The sequence below is a fragment of the Crinia signifera genome, chromosome 9 (assembly GCF_055691185.1).
Source record: "Crinia signifera chromosome 9, ASM5569118v1, whole genome shotgun sequence".
Taxonomy (NCBI): domain Eukaryota; kingdom Metazoa; phylum Chordata; class Amphibia; order Anura; family Myobatrachidae; genus Crinia; species Crinia signifera.
Window position 1 is genome coordinate 119,757,900 of NC_139225.1, and position 26,059 is coordinate 119,783,958.

At 45.9% G+C, this 26,059-nt stretch overlaps 1 protein-coding gene across 6 annotated transcripts in view; it reads left to right on the forward strand.

The window, feature by feature from the left end:
• The window catches only part of LRCH2 (leucine rich repeats and calponin homology domain containing 2), a 140,365-nt gene that overhangs the window by 52,191 nt on the left and 62,115 nt on the right, over positions 1-26,059 (forward strand). For 2 of the 6 annotated variants that reach the window (XM_083159598.1, XM_083159599.1), the window contains exons 11-15: positions 708-818; positions 2,222-2,299; positions 13,472-13,540; positions 15,931-15,976; positions 18,768-18,878. In XM_083159598.1, the coding sequence (XP_083015724.1) occupies positions 708-818; positions 2,222-2,299; positions 13,472-13,540; positions 15,931-15,976; positions 18,768-18,878 (415 nt within the window). The remainder of the gene's footprint in view (positions 1-707; positions 819-2,221; positions 2,300-13,471; positions 13,541-15,930; positions 15,977-18,767; positions 18,879-26,059) is intronic. The other 4 variants (XM_083159601.1, XM_083159603.1, XM_083159600.1 and 1 more) reach the window with 3 other exon arrangements.

Below are 26,059 nucleotides of genomic sequence, written 5' to 3' on the forward strand. Positions count from 1 at the left end.
GGCACCAAAAGACCAGACCGCCCGCCCTGCTGCTGCTGAGTGGACCAGGCAGAAGACCGCGGACCAGCCTGTTTGCCCGACTGGCGACCAGCCCAGTCTGCATCAACCCAGGTCGTCCCTCCCACCCTGGCTCCATCTCCCCGTCTTGACCACCTACTCCACGCATCTGTAATTAAATATGCGGGGTGGCCGAGGGAATCCCGGAATTCTGCATTTTTCAATCCCGAATTCCGGGATTGAAAAAATGTCCCGGGATTGGCATTCCTAAATAGTAATAAACAACCGAACTGAAAAAACAACCTATGAAATAAATGGTTGGAATAAGGCTGCTGTGATGTGTTAGTTTGGCATATGGTTATTCACTTGTATTGTTTTAAGATTAGCGTTCTCTGATATTAGTTTAGTTACCCTATTTGTAAGGAGATTCCCATTAAAAAATAACCAAGGTGGAAAGCATTGGCCATTCTGTACCTGTCTGCCCTGCATCCCACTTTATTTGCTGTAAGTGTTCTTCCCTTATCAGCAGGGCTGGTGTTACAGCATGTTCTCTATTGCAAAGAAGGCTTAACCCACCAGCAGAACATGTCCTAATTCGATTAAAACCAGTTTAAAGCAAATGCACTGCCTTCCCTTTCATGTACCTATGTTTGGCAGGACTGAAATACACTGTTTTCAATGCACTGACTGAGCTGTGCTTCTCACATCAGGCTACAGAAAGAGCAGCTGTTGGTGGAAGAGGAAGAAGATGACGAAATAAAGGAAGTGACAGATCTGCGGAAAATAGCAGCACAATTATTACAGCAGGAAAAGCACAACAGGTACAGTAATTGTGTGAGCGTCAGACCTAATAGCCACTTACCTCTATACAATCATTAAACATAGCATTTTGTTAGTAATTTGGCTTACAGTATAAATTGTGGGTATGGGATGCTGGCAGTAAGAATACCCTCGTACTGCGCTGAGTATGCGGTCAATTGTATCGACAGTCAAAAGGTTGACTACTATTGGTTGACAGTCAACGCAGGAAAAAGGTCGATATGGAAAAAGATCAACATGCGTTTTTTGTGGACTTGTACATACTTTACCATCCGATTGGGCACAGAGGGACAATATAGTGTGCCTGACCATTTCCCATGTCTACATTTTGTTTGTGTCCACCTTTTGACCATGTCGACCTAGTTCATTCCTACCTATTTCATGTGTCAACCTTTTGACATTCAACCAATAGTGGTCAATTTTTTTTTGACTGTCGACCTAGACCCTGTCCACTATATGACCCCCTCTGCACAGAAAGCCACCATCAAGTATAAGAAAGTAATTGTCCAATTTCTGTTTGTTGGGGCTAATTCAGGTCCGATTTGCCTAAAAGCACTCCAACCCGAATTAGCCCAAACACATGGAAATTCAACAGTAAATATCTCAGTCCTACACTGCTGACACTGTTCTAATGCTGCATAATGCAGTTTATCCATGAGGCTGTTCTAACATTAATCATGCCCCTTTACCAGCTTTATTATAAGTTGTAGTGCCTGCATGGTAATAATATAACGGTCATCTCACTGGCACCTGCATTCTTAAGGTGCCCATACACTAGTAAGATTTATCTGCAGATCTGGCCGGTTGGAACAAAAACATGGTTATGGATGAGTGACAGTTTGGCAGTTTTCCAGCATTTCCAAGCAAATGGTCAACTGTCATTTGCTCTCATCCATTACCAGGTTTTTGTTCCAAACAGACAGATCTGCAGATAAATCTGCGTGTGTATGGCCACCTTCAGTTAAGCATAGTCCGTATTGACAAAGGGACTACGTACCCCTGTATTAAATGTGTTGATGGCAGTTTACTGTAGCTAGGTTTCTTTGAACCGTTTCCATATTGATTTGAGCATTTGTCTCGCACACCTGTCACACGGATCTATATTAGCTTTGAGGAAAAAGCTGTTGGCTGTTATATACTTATTCTCTTATCTCGCTAACTGCAGATTACTGATACACGTCTGCCTTCTGTACTCTGTATTATCACCAGCATGTGTCTGTTGCATTATGCATGGAGTGCAATAACTCTGTATATAGGATTAACTCCTTAACGTGTCTGTTTTATTTATATCCTGTCTCTTCTCTTTCCTCTCTCACCGAACTAACAACTCTCCACTTTCCGGTCTATCTGTCATCTCTTTCTTCCATCTTTGGGTTTGGTTGGTTATCTTGATTCACGTCTACAGACGGAGACCTTTAAATTATAGAACGTCATTCAGTGAAAAGCTCTTCCAGAGGACGAGAGCCGCTGGGCGGGCTTCAAGGTATCCAGTTTCAGACCTTTATTCAGGATGTGTGGCCAGAATAAATAATCCTCATAGATACTACAGATGATGTTGCTGATGGTCTTCCCTTGAGAACATTTTTTGATTGGTCCATCGTGCTTGTATTACTAATATGCGTCACTGTGTCTCAGTCATCGTCCTACATCATTCAGTCCTTCCCGTCGTAGCATAAGCGTTTGGCTAGGGACAAGACCGGATATAAGGAGTTATCTGTCTCTTATGCATTAGAGTGCAGGAAAATACAGATGTTAGCACACATCTTGGCAATTTTGTTTATTCCATGGTTGCTGTTCTCTTAGGTGCCCACTAAACTCTTTTGTAATGAACAATTACACACTCTGCTTTATAAGGGGAAGAAATTCTGCACAGACAAACCATTTCGCCAAGTTTGGCTGCTCATTAAACGAAACATTTAGTTTTTATGAGTAACCTCATTTTGCAACGTTTCTTGTAAATTTAAATGAATAATCCCTTCACTTCACTTTTTCCTGTTTCTTTTTTTTCCTCTTTACTGTAAATGAGCGGAAAAGCTTCTAGTCCATTGGGGTTTGACCTTTTTCAGCCTGGAGCCCACATTGGGGCATAATTCAATTGTTTTATCACTATATATATCCTGTATACAGTGATAGGAGATTGGGGGTGATCGTTAATTGTTATTTCGATCACACACTTTGTCCCAAACAGTCCGGGTTTATTTGTGTAAGTGTAAACCCAAAATAAACGATTAAACAATTAACTTCCGCCTTATTTGCAGTGGTTATGAGATACACCCCCCCCCCCTTATTTTATTTATTTATTACCAGTTATTAATATAGCGCACACATATTCCACAGCGCTTTTACAGAGAATATTTGAACATTCACATCAGTCCCTGCCCCAGTACAATCTATATTCCCTACAACATGTACACTCACACACAGACATTATAGATTCATTTTTGTTAGGAGCTAATTAGTACAGGAAGGATATACAAACTCCGCACAGTTAGGGCCATGGTGGTAATCGAATTCAAGATCTCAGTGCTGTGAGGCAGTAATGCTAACCATTACACCGTCCATGCTGCCCTTAGTTATGCACGGTCTTAAATGGACTGTTTTTTTTCTTTAAACATATGTACATAAATAAGGTTAGTTTTAGTATGCAGAGCTCTTGATTGTAATTAGTATTGGGTACCCTGAAGGGTTCCATCACATCAGCGATTTTCATTGGTCATAGTGGGCCTTATTTTGGTTCATTCTTTCTGACAAAATCCTTCTTAGATGGACAAAACCATGTTCACTGCAGGGGGGGCAGATGTAACATGTGCAGAGAGAATTAGATTTGGGTGAGTAATTTTGTTTCTGTGCAGGGAAAATACTGGCTGCTTTATTTTTACACTGCAATATAGATCTCACTTTGAAGTAAAACCCCACCCAAATCTAATTCTCTCTGCATAAGTAACACCTGCCCCACCTGCAGTGCACATGGTTTTGCCCATCTAAGAAGGATTTTGTCAGAAAGAATGAACCAAAATAAGGCCCAGTATGCAGTGTGGTCTAAATCTATGGAGCATTTCTGCTCATTCTGTAAGACACAATCTCACAACATGCATTGGGATGCACATGGCATAGGGGTGACCAGTCTCGTGGGGTTTTTTGTGATGTGTGGTCAAACCACACCTCCTCCAAATGTGCTTTGCATCATTTGAATATTAACACTAGTAATCTTGCACCTATCTCACTGTTCAGTTTAGCAAATCTCCAATGAATCTGATTTAATACATACATTGTGGAATCTGCTTCCTGTCTGCTGACCACTGTGTGATTGCACATGCAGAGTGCATGGCACAGACATGACCATTTACCAGCCCGGGGTGCACCTGGTGGTATCCTTATCAATACTGGCATCTGTTAATAAACTCCCATGGATCAAACCCATACTGGCACAGAATATTCATTTAGTCAAAATGCTCTTTAAATAAATAAATATCCTTAAGCCCCGTACACACACGGGGAGAGATATTGCTCAGTTTCTCCTTTTCATCAGCGACCAGAGATGGTCGCCGATGAAAGGGAACCTCTGCCGGGGGAGCAGCAGCGGTAATCAGCTGGTCCTGCGACCAGCGATCATAAGGGGGCTAAAAACAGGAGTGCGCACCCGGCGATTTATCGCTGGGGCACACTCCCATCACTGGCAATTTCAGCCCCTATCGCCCCCGTGTGTACACAGCTTTAGTTATGTTGCTGAAGACTGAGATTGAAGTCCTTTTAAAAATGGAACTTTAGTAATCTATCATAGATACATAATGTGCTACCCCTACTGCGACACTACCCATTATTGTTGGTACAGTATTTGTATTAGTATGGTAAGTGAAATTACTGTAGCGTGTAATGCCTCCTGCTGCGGCGGATGCATTCATGCGCACAGTTGCATTCATCTGGTGTTAATTATGAACACAGACTCTTTCCAAAGAGAAATGGTTTCAATACAAACTCCTTTTACAGCAGTGTTCTGAAGCTCATTACATGTAAATACATTTTATGTTTAATTCTAAACATTTGATCCCGGTATTAAGTTCTGCTATCATTATGGATACATTTATTTTCACACGTTTAGGAGCATGCTCTCAGCCAGCTTAGGTAGCATAAATAAGAGCATGTCCTATCTTTTTCCATTCAGTAGCTATAAAAAGATTTTCGGAAGCCCCTGTATGCAGGCTCGCTGGAAGCCAGTCGGATTCTGTGATCAGTGTCAGTGTCTGGGCACAGCCTATCGGATCTTTTACCAGTCACATGGGTGGAGCGACAGCTTACTGTGGACATGTTATTGGTTACATTTATACCACTTTCAGGCAGGCAACTCGCAGATTGCCCTGCATTTTGAGTGCCACCTGCAGCGCACATGGTTTTGCCCATTTTGAGATAAAATTTGTACTGTGATCAGATCTGAATAAGGGCCTATGCTCCCAAATATAGCCCACACCCAGGCCTATCACCTGGGCAGCTATTCCACCATCAGGAACATTGACCCCCTGCCCTGGAAACACTTCTATCTGGAAAGCACAGGTGCTGCCAATCAGCCCAACCACAATGACATCAGTTTTCCAGCTGCTACTGTAAAACCTGGAACGGATCCTCCACGTTACCTTCATGTGGATGTATGCTGTCCCTGCCACAATATTAATTAACTCTAACTGTTATCCTGCATCATACTTTGACAGTCTATTGAGCTTTTTCCATACTAACATAAATGTATATTCGGGAATGAAAGCTCCGGGCACTTGATTTGCTAAAGGATTCTGTTTATTAGTTTTACATTGGAGAATCCCCACATCCTCCTGCTACCAGCTTTCGAGAACTAGAACATTTTCAGAGCTGATCTATTAAAACAGATTGCTGGCATTGAACAGTGAGTGTTATAAATACACAGCGGCTTGGTTCTGATCATTAGAATTTTGTTACTGGCTTATTACTGAAGCAATAGGAAATTATGTAACCATGGAGGGACTGCGGATTTAATCACTTTATTTTCGGGATTTGGACTCCTACTGCTCATGCTGTTCTTGGATAAATGGTAGACAATGGCCCTTATTCTGGTTCACTCGCAAAGGCAAATTCCTTCTCAAATGGACAAAACCATGTGCACTGCAGGTGGGGCAGATGTAACATGTGCAGAGAGAGTTAGATTTGGGTGAGTTATTTTGTTCTGTGCAGGGAAAATACTGACTGCTTTATTTTTACACTGTAATATAGATCTCACTTTGAAGTAAATCCCCACCCAAATCTAATTCTCTGCACATGTTACATCTGCCCCATCTGCAGTGCACATGGTTTTGTCCATTTGAGAAGGAATTTGCCTTTGCGAATGAACCAGCATAAGGGCCAATGTGTAGGTCGATCACTAATGGACGACTGAGTAGGTCAACACCTAAAAATGGTCGACATTTACAGGTAGACATGAACATGTTTGACATATGTAAAGGTCGAAAGTTTTTTTTTTCCGGTGCCTATGTCGACATGGACACCCTATAAGTGTACTGCGTCCCCTCGGGCATCATGGCTCGCTGCGCTTGGCACACTATTATATTCCCCCTCCATGTCCACAAGTATGGGTACAAAAAAAAAACCACGAAAAACTAATTTTGACCTTTTTCATTTGTCGACCATGTCAACCTTTGCTTGTGTCGACCTCTCATTGTGCACCAAGAGCATGTCAACCATTTTTAGGCGTCCACCTGTCAACCGGATACCGCTAATGCATGGTTATCACGCTATACACAATCTCACAGACCGTACTGGAAGAGGTCCTTTTGGATCCATCTCCTGGAATGTGTGCAAAATGTAGCCCATAGGTTACAATGGGTAATGCAGTCTAAAGTTTGGCATTTCAGAGCTTTGTAAATGTAGTCTCTGAAAGCCCCATAAAATCCTACTCTGGCTGCTTTTGTGATAGAAAACCAGGGACTGCAGAAGGTGTCCGATCCATACAAGAGGTTCTTAATATTTTTGAGTAACCCCAAAAACTGCTATTTTCTCCTTCATACTTCATGGCAGCCATTACATTGGGTTCATCCCTCTCTCCTCTCCAATTAGACAGGTAGTTTTTTCCCCAGGATCCAGCCCCTCCTCTTCCTTCTCTTATATAATCTGACACCTCCCCATTGACCATAGTCTTTTTCCTGTCTCCTTCTGTCTGTGACAGGTAGTTAGTTAGTTTTATTTCTTTATTTTCCAAAAAACGCCCGGTAGGCTGGTGATGCTGCCGGGGGCCTGGGTGGTCAGGCTGGCGGTGCCTTAAGCCTATATGTGTGTCCGGGGCCGGTGGCAAGGACTTTGAGCCTGCGGCTGGTTCTCAGCCATACGGCGATTCTCCCCCCCCCCCCCCCTCGGCAGGGTGAGTAGTGTTGTTGGACTAGGTATTGTTACCTGTGGTCCTCGGCGCCATTCCGGCAAACATGCTCCCCGGCGGCTCCGGTGCTCTGCTCGCGGTGAGTACGCTGGCATCACTTCTGTCGGATGCACGCGGCGTGCGGGTCACGGGCGCGTGCGTTCCAAATACCGGAAGTACGCGTCCGTCAATAGGAGACGCGAGGCTTCCGGCAGGGGGGAGGAGACGCCGTGACTGCTCGTGCAGCAGCCAGCTAAAGCGCCTGATCGGTGTTACAGGCGCTGGATTGCTTACCTGTTGGTCGGGCTTGCAGGTGAATTTGAGCATGGAGGATGCCTCTCCAGAACCGCTGCCCAGGTAAGTCCTCTTTTTGAGGACAGTTGTATTTATTTTGTTAGTCAGATAGTTAGTATACTTTCTTTTCTTTATAGTGTGCCTCCAGTACCCCAAAAAAAAAAAAAAAAAAAAAGGAAAGGTTGCTAAAACGAAGAGTACTAAAGTCTGTCCAGGCTGTGATAAAACCTTTGTTGGGGAATGAATATATCAGCATAGTTATAAGAATTTTGTTTCTAGGATGAATATACTGGGAATAAGAGGTCCAGTACACAGATTAGTCTGGATAGAGATGATGGTTATGAATCTATGCATGATTATATGGATAAGGATATGTCTGACGGATCGTCAGCAGAGTCAGGCGAAGTGCTGGAGGATGAACGCCTTTATAGAACGTCAATTATAAGCAACCTGTGAAGTCTGAATTGATTCTTTATTTGAACACAGATCAAAAAAGGGAAGGTCCTTCCCGGTGTATAAAGTTGTGAAAGACTTTTTAACTAAGGAATGGCTTAGTGTGGATAAAGAGTAGGCTCAATAAAGAGAATACAGAAAATGTTTCCTATTGAAGACAAGGAATTTATTAAATGGTGTAACATTCCTAAAATTGATACAGCGGTGTCAGAACTGACTACCCGTACTACTATTCCCCTTCAGGATGGGGCATCACTTAAGGACGCGATGGATAAGAGGGTGGAAAGTGCATTTAAGAGGTTGCATATTCCTCCTCGGTCTCGCTAAAGTCGGGAGTAGCCATGCCTCACTCTCCCGGGCACTCAGGATCTGGTGTTCGGCCTTGCAAAAAGATCTGCAAGAGAGTCTCCCGTGATCAAATCATGAGTCTAACCCAGATACAGCTTGCGGTGGACTATATGTGTGAAGCCTCTTTAGATAGTTAGACTTTGCGGCAAAGTCTCTATCCTCAGGGGTTGTGGCTCGTAGGGCCTTATGGCTTAAATCATGGGCGGCAGATTCCCATTCAAAAATACAAACTGGCAACGCTGCCTTATGAAGGTGCCTTTCTTTTCGGCAGTCGCTTGGATCAGATGATTCAAAGGATGTCAGGCGGTAAATCGGTGAGATTACCACAAGACAGAAGAGGGCGTTTTTCCTCATTTTCTACAGGACAAGCCTATAGACAAGCCAGGTCATACAGACCGGGTGGATCGGTCAGAGACAGATACGCTCTAGGGACATCCAGGGCGTTTTTTCGCCAATAAAAAAAAAAAAAAAAAAGGTGAAAATTCTGGAGCCGTGCAGAAACGGTGACGGTGGTCCCGTGGTGGAGCAGGTGCCGGTAGCAGGGAGGCTATTGGCATTTGCTCACATCTGGGAACAGACCGTTCGAGACAGATGGGTTCTGGAGGTGGTCAAGACTGGCTATCATCTAGAATTCATGTCAAAACCAAGAGTAGCAAAGTTTTGTGTTTCAGAGCTCCCAGTTTCGAAGTTAGAAAGGGAAGCTCTAACATTAAGTTTAAAAGGGCTCATCACTTCGGGAGCAGTGGTGAAGGTGCCAGACGGAGAGAAAGGGTCCAGTTTTTATTCCCGTCTGTTCATTGTCAGCAAAAGTTCTGGAGGTTACAGAACTATATTAGATTTAAGAAGGTTAAATTGGCGCATAAAAAAAGAGAAAATTTCATATGGAGACCTCAAGGTCTATTCTGATGGGTATAAGAAAGAACGACTATATGGTCTCCATCGACTTAAGAGACGCCTATTTCCATATTCCCATTTTCCCAGACGACAGGAAATATCTAAGATTCTGCGTGGGTCACGGTCATTACCAATTCACTTGTCTGCCCTTCGGCCTCACCTCATCGCCTCGAGTCTTTACCAAGGTGTTAGTGGTATTGATAGAAGTGCTGAGAAAAAAGAAGATCATGATATGGGCATATCTCGACGATCTTTTTGATTGTGGCACAATCAGAGGAAGAGGTAATGGCAGCAAGAGATTCACCATTCAGTTTCTTCAAGAACACGGGTGGCTAGTAGACTGAGAGGAAAGCTGTTTAAAACCAACGCAAAATCTTCAGTTTTTAGGAGTACTAATAGACACCGCTTGGTTTCAGATGTCCCTTTCCGAAAAGAGGTGCGAGAAAATCCAACGATTGATTTCTATGATATACGAAGAAAATCGCATACCGCTAAGGTCAGCAATGAGCCTTTTGGGTATGATGGCCTCTACGGTGGACATAGTCTCATGGGCGAGATGGAGGATGAGGCCTCTACAGTGGTTCCTTCTAGATTATACAAGAAGGCAAGTACCTCTGGAAAGAAGAATAAGAATTTCAGATTCAGTAAAAAAAAAAAAAAAAAAAAAAAGAATTCACTGGTATGGTGGGAAGCCGATCAACTAAAGCCAAGAAAGTCTTCACTAGCAAGTCCCCAATACAAGGTGATTACCACAGACGCCAGTGCCGTGGGTTGGGGTGCTCACGGTCTGGGCAAAACATGTCAAGGTCGGTGGTCTCCCCGCGAGTCAGCTCCAATCACAAAGAATTAAGAGCCGTATGGAAGGCGATGAGGTTCTTCAACGAAGATATTAAGGGTGCACACCTACGTATTTTTTCGGACAACGCTACAACCGTCTCTTACGTCAATAGACAAGGAGGTACACGGAGTCATGTGCTGTTGGGAGAAGTGCAAAGCATCATGTGTTGGGCCGAAGAAAATCTGCAGTCAGTGTCAGCGTTGCATATGCCAGGGGAAAGCAATCAGCTTGCGGATTATCTAAGCCGCACAAGTATAGTCCCAGGCGAGTGGGAACTGAAGGAATCCGTTTTCCAAAAGATAGTGGAGCAGTTCGGCCAGCCAGAGGTGGATCTCATGGCTTCAGCAGTCAACAAGAAGCTTCCACAGTTTTACTCTCGGTACCCGACTTGGGAGTCAAGTGGAGTGGACGCCCTGTCTCAGAGATGGGAATTCCGCCTGGGGTACGTTTTCCTCCAATTTTCCCTCATTCACAGGACATTGTGGAAGATCAGAACGGAGGGGGCCCAAGTCATAGTCGTATTACCCTGCTGGCCAAGGAGGGCTTGGTTCCCCATGTTGGAAAGAATGGCGATTGCAGATCCAGTATTCCTTCCAGTGACACAGGATTTGCTCAGGTAGGGCCCAGTCAATTGTCAAGAGCCTCACAAGTTGAATTTAGCGGCCTGGAAAGTGAGAGGCAACAGTTGAGAAGCAAAAATTTATCCTCAGAAGTAATCGAAGTATTTCTCCAAGCAAGGAAGAAGGTATCATCAAAGGTTTACTACAGAGTATGGCGAGTATTTGCGAGCCGGTCGGAAGGCAAATTCGATTTCCCTAAAGCAAGTATACCCCAAGTTTTACAGTTTCTCTGTGATGGTCTTAATAAAGGGCTTTCGGTTGCTACACTCAAGGTTCAGATCTCTGCGTTGAGTGTGCTACTAGACAAGAAACTTGCAGAGCATAGTTTGATAAGAAGATTTTGACAAGCTATTAAGAGGATGCGGCCTAGGGTTAGGTCAATAGCCCCCAGTGGGATCTTAATTTAGTTCTAAATGGACTTATGGAGGCTCCGTTTGAGCCATTGGACAGAGTTAATTTGAGATTCCTGACGTAGAAAATGTTATTTTTGGTAGCGATAACGTCAGCAAAGAGAGTATTTGGAAATTTTTCCGGATCGGGTGGTACTGAGGACCAGACCATCCTTCCTACCCAAGGTGGTTTTCCTCATTTAATTTGAGTCAAGAGATTATTTTGGCCTTGTTTTTTCCAAAATCCTCTGAAAAAAAAAAAAAAAAAAGAGGAAAAATTACATACGTTAGATGTCTTGAGGGCTATCAAGATATATCTGCACAGAACGGCTGGGTTCAGGAAGTCAGAAGCATTGTTCGCGATTCCCCAGGGGGCGAAGAAAGGATTAGCTCCATCGAAGCAATCAATTTCAAGGTGGCTGAGAGAAGTAATTGCATTTACCTACAAGAAAGTGGATCGTGTGGTACCGGAAAGCATTAAGGCTCACTCAACAAGGGCAATGGCGGTTTCATGGGCGAGAGAGGCCTAAGTTTCAGCCAAGGAGATTTGTCAAGCAGCCACTTGGTCTTCTTTACATACCTTCTCCAGGCATTATGCGTTGGATGTCTCAAGTCCTAATTTCGTATGCGAGATTCTTAAACAAGTTTTGGCTTGAGGTATAATATAAGCCCACCCTACTGCTTTGGTACATCCCAATGTAATGGCTGCCATGAAGTATGAAGGAGAAAGCAAGGATTATACTCACGATAATACCTTTTCTTCGGAATACTTCATGGCAGCCCAAAAATTTTTTGGCCCTCCCTATTTGTGTTTTTTCCCTAGGATCAGGACGGAGACAGTCAAAGACTATGGTCAATGGGGAGGTGTCAGATTATATAAGAGAAGGAAGAGGAGGGGCTGGATCCTGGGGAAAAAACTACCTGTCTAATTGGAGAGGAGAGAGGGATGAACCCAATGTAATGGCTGCCATGAAGTATTCCGAAGAAAAGGTATTATCGTGAGTATAATCCTTGCTTTCCTTTTCCATATACCACTTTTTTTTTTTTGTACTATATATATAGTATGTGATTTAAAGATGCTGTCTGGAATAATAGTCCTAACTTAATTGGAAAATAAATTTTTCTCCTCCGAAACCTACTTTCGGGTTTGTACTTGGATATGACAGATCTGCCTCTGTCTCTGATGCATTTTTATTTACAAAGCAGGGTACTTGTGTATTTTGGCGGCGCCCCCGATGTCCGTCGTACGACGAACAGATCGCATCGCATCGCATGCCATGCACCCGATGGCATACGATGCGACGCGATTTTGACCCCCTATACGACCAAAAATCGTATAAGCACCCTAAAGGGTGCTTTTGAGCACCCAAATGGGTGCTTACAATGTTAAATGCACCCCCACGCCACCCCCCCCCCCACTATAAACATTAACCCGAAGCGTGGCGAGCGCAGGGAGCCCGCGAGGGGCGGCGGTACGCGTCCTACGACCTTTTCATACCCCCACTATCCACGTCGGCGTGGAGTTGAGAATAGAATAGTGTGGCGAGCCACCGAGCCCGAAGCGTGGCGAGGGCACGCGGATACCTTCACAGGTAAACGCGTCCCTTCGCGGGCTTCACAGGTATCCGCGTCCCCTCGCGGGGCTCGCTGCGCTCGCCACGCTTCGGGCTCGGTGGCACGCTGCGCTCGCCACACTATTCTATTCTCAACTCCACGCCGACGTGGATAGTGGGGGTATGAAAAGGTCGTAGGACGCGTACCGCCGCCCCTCGCGGGCGCGCTGCGCTCGCCACGCTTCGGGTTCACGTTTATAGTGGGGGGGCATTTAACATTGTAAGCACCCATTTGGGTGCTTAACATTGTATAAGCACCCATTAGGGTGCTTATACAATGTTGCATCGTATGGTATTGTATGCCATGTACAATGGCATACAATTTCAAAATTGTATGCCATCGTGCACTATCGTACGATATCGCGTCGCATCGCATACCATCGTATGCGTTATGGTAGGCGATGCGATGGGCGCCGCCAAAATACACAAGTACCCAAAGCAGTAATGGGTGATGTCTACCTGTGAGCCAGAAGAACATACCACTGTAGGTAGTAAGTCAGTCAGTAGTAAAAGTTGCAGTCAGTATTTACAATTCATGTAATTCTTCCAAATTAAAAAAACCTTTTAAATCTCCCTGCTGTCATTTAGTGTGATGTTATCGGTCACCCTTATTTGTATCTGAAAACTGTGTACATTTTCCTGTTCCATTAATTATTATTGTTTGAACTGAATTAAACACCCATTTTATATACCGGGGCCTGATTATACATATTGGCATCCATTTATGGAAGCTGTTCGAACGTATACTCCTACACACTCTGTTCCCTTCTGAAATAACACATCACAGATGGGGTTCCCGGGTGAATTTTCAAGCAGGCTTCTTGATTTGTTTACAGATTTCTTAACCACGCCACTTCAGGAAGCACAAAAGACCGACCAAAGCAGAGCAAGGGATCGGAGAAATGGTACTTTATGGCTTTTATTCTCCCATCGAATGTAGATATTCTAATGACATTGTACACCTTGTTGGTTTTCATTGGGAAAACCTTTGTTTTGGCTTATTCGAACAGTTATTAGGAGTATAATTATTACTGCACTTACTGTATGAGACTTCTCTAGTAACTATTTAATCCTTTTAGATTCTTAACCTATACTTGAAAGTTTGTAGCGGGGCAAGGTATCATTTGCCCTTTGAGCCTTCATTCCAGTACCTTTTTTGGGTGAACCTATTTTGTGCTTAGGCCCCGTACACAAGGGCTGATATTGCACATACACACGTAGCGATGTGTGTATGGGCGATCTGCGCTAACCAGTGTTCTCTAGTTAGAACCCTAGCATTCTTTCTGTCCAGATCTTGACGGCATGTCAGGCGATGATGACGCACGGGGACCCCTCAACGCCATCGCTCGGGCGCATACACACAAAGTGATCTGTATTTAATTTCTAAGCAATCTAGACGGATCGCTTAGGAATAGGGCTAAAATAGCCCTGTGTGTATGCCCCCTTAGTCTTTAAGTGAAGTAATAGGGCTGCTGGATATAGAAAATGCAAGCACTGTAATAGGTACTTTGGTATCATACATTCTCTTGCTGCAATTGTGTGGGGACCATTCTTTAACTACTGGAATGCCCATTGGTCTGCTCTCCATCCTCTCATTTGCATTCATTGCCATTGGCATATAAAATGAATGTAATGGGATTTATCATTCATGTCCCGGTTCATTTGTCTGTTATTAATGACGTCACTTGTGTTACCCTGTATGTGTGTGCACCAATTGCCACCCAATGTTACACTGGAATCCTAAAGCTTTAGATTTGTGAGTCTGCAGTAAATGTCTATTTAAGAGAAAATATCCGATGATGTTGGGATTTTTGTATGGGGTGTATGTTTTCCTTGATGTCAAAGGACATATGGTTTTCTCGGTAGCAGTAAGTAAAAGTCTAATTCAATGATCTTTCTTGCATGAGTCGTTCTTTGAGGGATGCGGTGGCATCTGTTGTATTGTTCTGCTTTGACAGTTATTGTTATGTTCACATTAGTTGAGTGCCTTAAGCCAGTGGTTCCCAAACTGTGTGCCGTGGCACTCTGGGGTGCCTCGGAACCCCTGCAGTGGTGCCCTGGCTTGGTGGTCCAGGACTAATTCAGAATTATTATGGTCAATGTAAATAGGCAAAACCAGTGCTGGTAGCTGCCAATCATAAAATATGTGGCATACCCTTTCACTCACCACACAACTGACCCTAAGGATGACATATAAACACCATTAACTTAATTTAATATATTTTTCTAAATTACTCCATAACCTTTTTTTGGCCTAGGGATGCACAACAACATTTCTGATACTATAGGGAGCCGTGATTCAAAAAAGTTTGGGAACCACTGCCTTAAGTTTTACGTGAGAATACTACGGCTTATCGGCCTGTACTCACATTTCAGCTGCTTACTGTTTTTTGTTCCCAGTATTACATGTTATATGCTGGATAGGCTAGACCTGGCAGCTTCATTGCCTAAGCAGGTTGTTTTAGACACTAGAGGGGGGACTACTAAAGCTCAATTTTGGCCAATTTTCAGATAGATCTTGGCTAACTGAAACTCCTTATTTACTAATGTGTTTTTTTTTTATTCATCTAATTTTTATAATTTGTTTAAAATATTAATAAATAGGATATCAAATCGATGAAAAATGTATCAAAATGAACATTTTAGTAAATTCCCCCAGATATTAAAACGAAGGGGCAGATATCTGAACTAGCGTTAAGCGCATACAGTATACTGCACTTAACACTAGTTAACTGGGGGAATAATGTTTTTTTTTTTTTTATGTATTATGAGCGCACCTAACATGCGCTTGGGACAATCCGCCGATTTAATGATCAGAGCGGCTATCTTCTTCATTCCCCCTAGCAATTACGGCGCCAGGCAGTCTATTAACAGCCTCCTAGGCTCCCGCTTCTCCAGCCCAGGGCTAGCATTGTCCTACTCTCACTGCTGGGACAGCGCTAGCCCTGCTGCTGGCTCCAGGGTGCGCACAAGATTGCACGATAACAGCGAGATCTCACGCATGCCCAGCGAGCCAGGCAAGCAGAGACAGCGCGTCAAACTGAACTGATGCGTTGTCTCCAGGAGGGGGAGATCGCCAGAGGGGGGAGTTTGCGCTCCCCGGGTTCAGTGTCCCTACCTGCTTCGCCTAGTTAATGAGGCAAAGCAGGAAGTATTCTAGCTATTATAGTTCTGCCACATTGTTAGTTTTGTGTGTCCACACATAGGCAAGCTCAGCAACACAACAGATATTACACCGCAACATAGAAAAGACTGTCCATGTTTAATAGGTAATGTGTATGTGTTCTCTTTTCAGCGGGCCTCCAGGAGATCACTCACAATTGTCGACATGTAATTGGCAGGTATGGTATATTACATTTATGTTGAATTAGGTGGCAAACACTATATGCTTATAGCTAGAAGTTAGATTGCTTAAGAGGCTTTTTGCTGCTTTGTTCTGACAGCTGACATGTTTATGATGTGCTGATTTGTGTTCTCTCAGGGGTGAATTGCCCTGCCCGCCCTGCGGAGTATCCACCACATGGTGGCTGAGCTGTTCTTACAACATTTCTATGACCCAAGCAACAATGCCAGCCAGTGTGCTGCTTTTTGTGATGAACACTCCAAAATCCATAGAAAATATTATACATCACAATGTGTCACGCTGCGTTTTAAAACATACATGTTACATGCAGTGGTGGTGGTGGGGTTTTTTTTGTGTAAGAGGGTGGATTAATAAATAAGTTGACAAGATCTTCCCCTTGCTTAATTGTATTAAACTCTAACATATATGTATAATCAATAGTCTATCAGGTACTTGTTTCCTAGCACGGCGCCCATCGCATACCGTATTTAGTGGGATGCGATGCGATATTCCCGTTAAATTAACAGGAGTTCTTGTACAATGAAATGGCATGCGGTGTGATTTTTAAATGTACAAGCACCCCGATGGGTGCTTACAATGTTAAATGCTCCCCCATTGTCAACGACACCTCAACTATCAACGCCAACCCGAAGTGTAGCGAGCGCAGCGGTGCGCTTCCTCCGACCTTTTCATACCCCCACTATCCACGTCGGCGTGGAGTTGATATTAGATAGTTGGCAAGCGCAGCAAGCCACCGAGCCCGAAGCGTGGCGAGCGGACGCGGAATACGAGCCCAAAGCGTGGCGAGCGGACACGGAATACATGTAAAGTAATCAGTGTCCACTCGCGGGGCTCGTATTCTGCGTCCGCTCGCCACGCTTCGGGCCCGGTGGCTTGCTGCGCTCGCCACACTATCTAAAATCAACTCCATGCCAATGTGGATAGTGGGGGTATGAAAAGGTCGGAGGACGCGTACCACCGCCCCTCGCGGCCTCGCTGCGCTCGCCACGCTTTGGGGTGGCTTTGACAATGGGGGTGCATTTAACATTGTAAGCACCCATTAGGGTGCTTGTACAATTAAAAATCGCATCGCATGCCGCTATATTGCATGTGATGCAATGCTATATGCACAAAATCGGGGGCGCCGTGCTAGGAAACAGGTACCGTCTATCCTTAGTGCAGATTATTTCCCACTTAGTCCACATACTCTAAGGCAGGGATGGGGAATCTTCGGCCCTCCAGCTGTTGAACTACACATCCCAGCATGCCCTTCAACAGTTTTAGAATGGCCAAATAGCAAAACTGTAGCAAGGCATGCTGGGATGTTTAGTTCAATAACATCTGGAGGGCCGACGGTTCCCCATCCCTGCTCTAAAGTCTATTTGTTTCAACGGTACACCAAGGCATCTATCCTGGCATAGAAGAGATTAGTACCAAGCACCTGGCGGCTTGCTGAACTTCAGTCAGTTGCCAATCACCTTCCACCTAGTTGCTTCAGTGGTTCAAAGAGACTCTGTGCCAAGTCAGGACTGTAGGGAGGGTGGTCCAGTACTTCCCAAGGGGAGTGCTGTAGATCCCATGTGGTTGGATGAGTGGCTTTACTATAAGGTGCAGCAATCCAGGTAATTTTCGATTAATTGTCATCCACAACCATCTCAATGAGAACTTCTGTGAGTTGTTTCGGCCCCCAGTGTGAACACTTTTCTTGTATCCCAGTTGCTCATCAGTGGTATTGTGCACACTACCCACTGAGCTGTTAAGTTAAGGTGGCCATACATCTACAGATCGATTGTCAGATTTGGCTGGTTGGAACAACAACCTGGTAATATCTGAATGACCGTTTTTGGCAGTTTTCAAGCAATTCAAAGCAAATGGTCAACCGTCATTTGCTCTCATCGATTACCAGGATTTTGTTCCAACCCGCCCAATCTGACAATCGATCTGTAGATGTATGGCCACCTTAAGTCAACGATATCACTAATTGGTCCTCCTGAATCAGAACTTTTAATGCGGCACATATTGTTATCTGTGTTCAACATGCTTGGCTCCTCTTGGACGTCTGTAGTGCTGTTCTTAAAGACCGTGCACCAAACCCGTTTCTGTGACATTACGTTACCACTGTACACCTAGACAAGTTGGCGATGGACTTGAGCTGCTGATGTGCCCTTTAAACACTGACATCTGATCACACCACGCACCTCAGTGTTGACCATGTTTCCGTCACTCCTGCCATCGTACGCCTGATGTTGGGACAGTATGACTGATATGAGGCGCAGGCGAATGGCCTTGTGGGGTAGCGGTGGGCTACCTGCTCTGGTCTGATGGAGAAATTAGAAGGATATAGAGAACATTAAACATATTGGGATGCAGTTTAAATCCCGGCGGTCGGGATCCCGGCGTCCAGAATCCCGACCGCCGAAATCCCGACAGTTTCTCCCTCCGTGGGTGTCCACGACACCCCTGGAGGGAGAATAAATTAGCGCACCGAGCGTAGCGAGGCACTGGGCCTGCTGTGTGGCGAGCGCAGCGAGCCCGCAAGGGGGGGCGATCCACGCCCCCCCCCCCCCCCTTGTCGGGATTTCGGCGGTCGGGATTCTGGCGTCTGCATTTTGAATGCCGTGATCCCGACCGCCGGGATTTCATACTGAATCCCACATATTGGAGGTCTTGTTACCTTGCTTATTGAATCACCCTTCAGATCTGAAAACTGCGAAAGTGTAAATAAGCCCTAAGACTGGATATGACTTTGTCTTACATATTCGTATAATGTTGTCTAATTCTACATACAGGAGGGTGACAAAGATCGGATTAGTGAGCATGGATGGTCAGCAGCAGAGTACGCGGTTTGGCAAACAGAGGAGAGGCGGAGATCCAAGCAGACGAGGAAAGAGTATTTCAAGGTAACAAGACTTTCATATGGTCCGTAAGCGCTGTGTGAGAGGTCTGGGCACAATTCGAAAGCTAGTTACCATTTACAAAGTTATGAACCAGGAAGTTTGTAACAAAGTCATTTGCATTGTTCTGTGTAGATTTATTATAAAGATCCAAATAGGCATATTGTATTCTATAGCCCACATTTCCTGCATACTCCTCCACACTGATGTCTGACATCTCTCTGCGGGGCTATCTTTCCCCACCCAGTCGTCAAATCCATGTGATTGTATCACTGAATCTCTGTTCTAGTGACTCCACATTCCGGCTTGTGCAATCACCGTGTCTCCATTCTCTGTAGTTTAACAATATAAGTTGACCAAGCCTGTGTGGAGTTTGTATATACTCCCTGTGCTTGTGTGGGTTTACTCCGGGCACTCTGATTATACTGGTAGGTTAATTGGCTCACAACAAAATTAACCATAGAATGAATGCCTGTGTGTACATGTAGTAGAGAATATAGACTATGCTCCACTGGGGCAGGAACTGATGTGAGTGTTCCAATATTCTCTGTAAAGTGCTGCGGAATATGTGTGCTATATAAATAACTGGTAATAAATAAATAATGCTGCACAGGCGTGAATTAAGATTTAACAGGTATAAGTCACACACTTACAGCAGTAGGTGGTAGCATTGCCCAAATAATGAATATACAAAATATCTCCATTATTCCAAAAAACAATAGTTATGTCAGTGACCTGTGGCCACATGTAATAGGTTGTGAAAATCAGAAAGTGAGAGATTTTGGGAGAGTTTTCCCATTTATTTTTTAAAAGCAGCAATCAATTACATGGTAAAATCAACCTGGTTTTTCAGTGTCAATGATTGCCGCTTTCAAAAAATGGGAATTAAAAAAAACAAACAAAAAAAAAACCTTTCTGATTCTCACACCCTATTACATTTGTCCCCTAGAGTTTATAGTGTAACGTCTACAAAGATATTCACTGGCTTTTAGTAAGATAACTTTGTATCACAATAGCCGTCTGTGGGATATAATTGGTCTACACATTTTTACCACCTCTGTGGTAAAGTAAATAATGCTGAATATAATTGCTCTACACACTTCAGTATATATTTCCAGTGTGAATGAATCATTCTGAGCTCTCAAAATTTTTTTAACGGAAAGCTAACCTTTTATGTAACCACCTTCTCACAAGCTTCTTGTAACTTTTTAGCAATTGAACACCATAGTCATGCTCGTTAAAACATGGCCCCCCAACTCTATCAATGTCTACACAGCAGTGTCAATAGTTATGATGTTGATATTGTTAAATTGTCATCTGTAACGATATAATTTGACTATACATGATTGCCGCAAAAAAAGGATTTTTGTCTTTTACGTGAGTGGAGAGAGCCTTGCTCGTGAGAGCTTATAAAACACCTTCTGGTATTCTGTATAGTTTTTCAATTGTTGAGTCATCTGTTTACGGTCATTATACTGCTAGTATGTTTTTATTGTCTGCCTTATTATTTTTAGCATTGAAAACGTTTATGAATATTTGTTTTGTAAGCGGAAAAAAGTCTCTTCCTCATAAAGACAGTAGATGGCAGTGTTGGCACATTACTTATTTATATTTTGTTGAATATTTTTTAGACTGTACTACATAATATACAACAGAAAATAGACTTTAGTTTATTAGGTACTTGTTTCCTAGCACGGCCACACCGATTTGCATCGGGGTGATCGTGTCGGAAAAATCGCGTCGGTCGCATCGCATGCAATGCGACCGACGCGATCGACACGATTTTTACATTGAATCAAATGTGAATAGGGCCCCTGGGACCCTATTTTACATTGGATTAAATGCAAAGTATTCCCCAGACCCCCAATTTTACCCCCTCAACGCCACCCCACGATTGACGCCAACCCGAAGCGTGGCGAGCGCAGCGAGCGGCGGTGCGCGTCCTCCGACCTTTTCATACCCCTACTATCCACGTCGGCGTGGTGTTGAGAATATAAAGTGTGGTGAGCGCACGCGTATAACTTCACAGGTATACGCGTCCCCTCGCGGGGTTCGCTGCGCTCGCCACACTTTATATTCTCAACTCCACGCCGACGTGGATATTAGGGGTATGAAAAGGTCGGAGGACGCACAACGCTGCGCTCGCCACGCTTCGGGTTGGCGTTAATCGTGGGGTGACGCTCACAATGGGGTTGCGTAACCCATGACGGGGCCATATACAATGTGAAATGGGTCATATTGGCCCATTTAACATTGTTTCCTATGTAAAATGGACTTAATCAAGTCCATCTCATCTTGTGCCATTATAATGGCACAAGACCGACGCGATGCTCCCGATTTCAATGTTAAAAATATTTTTTCATTCATGCCAATGGTGGTCACTGGGACAGTGGGGTGTGGGTGGAGCTTCAGCTACAGGCACCAAGTAGAATAGAGTTCTTCAAGTGCAGCCCAGGCTCCTCCTCCTCCACGCCCCTACAGGCTTCAGTTGTTTCTTGGTGCCTCAAGGCACAGGTACCATGGGACAGGGCTCCGTGCCCTGTCTGATATCTTCATTTTTTTTTTTTTTTTTCTATTTTTACACGGAGACAGCGTTACGCTGCTCCCCTGTGGCTGGCAGCGGCGCGCTGACTTCCATAGCCAGACCCGCCGCTCTCCTCATGACACGGAGGACGCCGCGCTCCACCACAGGTAAGCGGGCCCTCCATGTGAGGTGACGCGCGCACCTTTTAAGTGCGCACCGCTAGCGGTCGAGTCACCGGGCGGGGTGCAGCCCGGGTGACCCTGGCAGTGGCACCCAGTCCTTTCTGCGCGGCCACTAGACCACCAGGGAGCCGTACTGTGGAGCGCCATTTTTGTTAATGGCGCAGGGCACTGATGGTTCCAGGGGAGGCGGGACCTTGATCCACAGCTCCCCGCCTCCACGCTCAGAGCGGCATAACGCTGGTTTCCCGCCTGAGCTTAGCTTCCCCACGCCCCAGCAGCGTACTGAAGATGCCATTACGCGGGACTACACGGTGGGAGAAGTGCACCAGAATCCCTGCTCCTCTACACGCTACAGGAACAGGTTTTTCAGCAGCCCTCTGTACCTCAGTATTTAGCTGAGAGTCAGAGAGTATAGTGTCTTTTCTACTGTCATCCAACTGTATACCTTTATAGTTTCAGAGGGTGTTACTGTCCACTGTATTATTGTTACTCAGTGCACACAGGGCCTGTCTGTGTTAACATGTCACAGAAAAACCCCAAAGCAAAGCCAGCTACGGATACACCTAAACTGCATGCTTATACATGCGCTAACTGTAAGGAGAATTATTCCTCCATACAGGAGCAAGCTGGTTTGTGTGTGAACGCTGTTCTGCACAGGACTCCCTGGGGGGCCCCTCAGTCCCAACACATGGGGAACCCAGTTGGGCTTCCACTCTCTCAGCAGCCATGAAGGAGTTAGCAACTCAGTTAGCTGCAAACAGAGAGTCTGCTGCGCAGCCATTGCCAGCTCAGCCTGCTGTTGCTGCATCAGAGCCATCCTGGGTACAGGGTTTATCCTCTGTTCAGGATTTAGTCCAAGTGTCTGCTTCTCTGCAGTCTGCATTGAGGGCTCCACCTAAACGCAAAGCACAGGCCCCTTTAGCTTCTAATCAATCAGATGCTGGGGATGACTTGGACGACCAGGTGGGGGTCGACACAGACGATGATCCTGACATAGATGATGTCGACATAGATGAACCTGACAAGGAGGAAAGGATGACCCAGTCCAGAGTAGACTCCTTAGTTAAGGCTGTTAGGATGTCTCTCAATATTCAGGACACCCAGGCCACAACACCTGACACACTTCTTTTTAAAAAGAAAAAGAAGGAGTTGGCTCTTTTTCCCTCAAATTCAGACTTAAATGAGGTTTTATCTGAAGCGTGGCAACACCCTAACAAAAAGTTTTTAGTGTCCAAACGCCTGATTTCCTTCTTTCCGTTCGCGCCAGCGGACCGTAAGAAATGGGAGGAGCCTCCACAGGTTGATGCTCACGTGGCCCGCCTAGTTAAGGCTACTACCCTTCCCATTCCTACAGTGGTTAAAGATCCTACTGATAGGAAGATTGAGCACTGCCTAAAGTCTGTGTTTTCCAATGCTGGCGTGTCAGCAAGACCGGCTATGGCTTCAGCCTGGGTGGCAAAGGCGATTGCAGCTTGGGCTGACTCCCTACAGGAGCAGATATCCTCAGGTACACGTCGCTCTGAATTGTTATCAACGGTGGACCTCATTAGGGAAGGGGCCACATACCTGGAAGAGGCAGCGATAGATGCAGCGGCCCTCTCCTCAAAAATTTCTGCCTCTTCAATTGCTGCCCGACGTGCACTGTGGCTGCGCACTTGGAACGCAGATTCTGATTCCAAAAAGGCATTAGAGGCCCTTCCATTTTCAGGGGAGGTACTGTTCGGCTCTGAGCTGGATAAGATTGTAGCCACCATTGCAACGTCCAAGACAGCTTTTCTGCCTTCGACACCAGCTAGGCCTAGATCTCAGTCCTTTCGGACCTTCCGTCCACAGGGGAGACCCAGGGGTCAGCCTTCATCAAGGGCGCAGCCCGCCACAAGGCGTCCATCCGCTCCCAAGACCAAACAGTCCTGGGCGGGTCGCCGTCAGGCCCCAAAACAGGCCGACAAGCCCTCAGCATGAGGATCAGGCGGCCCACCAACCACATCAGGTGGGCGGTCGCCTGTTGTCATTTGCCGGGGTTTGGCAGGCCACTACCACCGACAGGTGGGTAAACACCATAGTGACCCAGGGTTACTCCCTCTCCTTTCAGGGGCGTCCGCCATCTCGGTTTTTCACAACAAGCATGCCCCGGGAGAAGGACAGAGCGGCTGCTCTGACCAGCTCCATTCACTCCCTGCTGGCAGCAGGGGTCATAGTGCCTGTCCCGCTTTCTCAGCGAGGAGCAGGTTTCTACTCAAGCCTGTTCCTGGTGACAAAGCCGGACGGGTCATTCCGGCCCATCCTCAACTTGAAAGGCCTGAACAAACACCTCTGCATTCCCAAGTTCAGGATGGAGTCCCTCAGGTCTATCCTGCAAGCTCTGGAGCCGGGGGACTTCATGGCATCCCTGGACATCCAGGATGCCTACCTCCATGTGCCAATTCGGACGGACAGCCAGTGCTACCTCAGGTTTGCGGTCAAGAGCAACCACTACCAGTTTATAGCCCTCCCCTTCGGGCTGTCAACCGCGCCACAAATCTTTACAAAGATTATGGCCACCATGGCAGCGGCCCTGAGGGCCCAGGGCGTTCGTCTACTACCATATCTGGACGACCTCTTGATACTAGCTCAATCCGCACAGACACTCCAGGGGCATCTGGAGCTAACGGTTTCCCTCCTGCAGACCCACGGCTGGCTCATAAATTGGAAAAAGTCCTCAACAACCCCATCACAGCGGATGGTGCATCTCGGAGCCGTGATAGACACCAAAACCCTCAGGGTTTACCTGCCGGAGGACAAGTGGATACTTCTCAGAGACCTCATCAAGCTCTTCCTGAAGCAGCACAGAGTCTCGGTGCACTTGTGCATGAAAGTCCTAGGCAAGATGGTCTCTTGTTACGACATGGCGGAATTTGCGCAGTTCCATTCCAGGCCACTGCAGAGGGAAATGCTGCGTCACTGGAACCGTTCCCAACCAGGCCTAAAGTCACAGACCTTTGTCCTGTCCAGGCAGACACGTCTGTCGCTCACATGGTGGCTCAGTCCTCTAAACCTTCAAAAAGGGCGCCAGTTTATCATTCCTCAGTGGGTGATGTTAACGACGGACGCCAGCCTCCGAGGGTGGGGAGCTGTTCTGGCAGAACACTCCTTCCAAGGCCGTTGGTCAAGGGAGGAGGCGCTGCTCCCAATAAACATACTGGAGCTAAGAGCCATCCTGCTAGCCCTCAAGTCGGCAGGCCCTCTGATTCACTCCAAACCGGTGAAAATACAATCGGACAATGCCACTGCGGTGGCATACGTCAACCACCAGGGGGGGACCAGGAGCCTAGCTGCCATGAGGGAGGTAACATCCATTCTGCAGTGGGCAGAACATCACCTGTTAGCTTTGTCAGCGGTACACATCCCAGGGGTTCAGAACTGGGAGGCCGACTTTCTGAGCCGCCAGGAGGTACAGTCAGGCGAATGGGGGCTCCACGAGGACGTGTTCCAGGAACTAGTCAACAAATGGGGTCTCCCGCAAATAGACCTAATGGCCTCAAGCGTCAACAAAAAGTTACCCCGCTACGGGGCTCGCTCAAGGGACCCACAGGCATATCTGGTGGACGCCCTGTCGGCTCCATGGCCATTCTCCCTGGTCTACATCTTTCCCCCAGTAGCACTGCTTCCAAGAGTCCTCAGGCGCCTCAAACAAGAAGGGACCACAGCAATCCTTCTAGCCCCAGACTGGCCCCGCAGAGCCTGGTACTCGGACCTTCGGGAGATGTCTCTGCAGCCACCTTGGAGGCTGCCAGCTCGTCCGGACTTGCTAGTACAAGGACCATGCCTTCATCCGAATCTAGGCAGGCTAGCTTTGACGGCGTGGCTCTTGAAACGGAAGTTTTAAGAGAGAAAGGTTTTTCTTTACCGGTCATAAAAACCATGATAGCAGCAAGGAAACCGGCTTCTTCCCGGATCTACTATAGAATCTGGAATGCCTTTTTCACCTGGTGTGCAAAGAAAAACCTTCCGCCTAGGGAGTTTCGTCTTTCCAGGATCCTGGCCTTCTTGCAGGCGGGCCTGGATTTGGGCCTTAGGTTGTCCTCCTTAAAGGTCCAAGTTTCCGCTCTCTCTATTTTGTTTCAGCGGAAATTAGCAAAGAGGATGGCTATACAGACCTTTTTACAAGGCGTCCTTCACATACAACCTCCCTTTGTGCCCCCAATCCAGCCTTGGGACCTCAAAGTGGTACTCTCAGCACTGCAAAAACCACCGTTTGAGCCCCTAGAATCTGCAGAGCTCAGGTGGCTAACATGGAAAACGGTGTTCCTACTGGCTATTTCTTCAGCCAGAAGAGTTTCCGACCTGTCAGCATTATCCAGTGCATCTCCGTATCTGGTGTTCCACCCGGACAGGGCAGTCTTAAGAACTAAAAAGGAGTTCCTGCCCAAAGTTATTTCCAGTTTTCACATAAACCAGGATATTGTTGTCCCTGCCTTCTCCCAGTTGGAGGACTCCCCAGA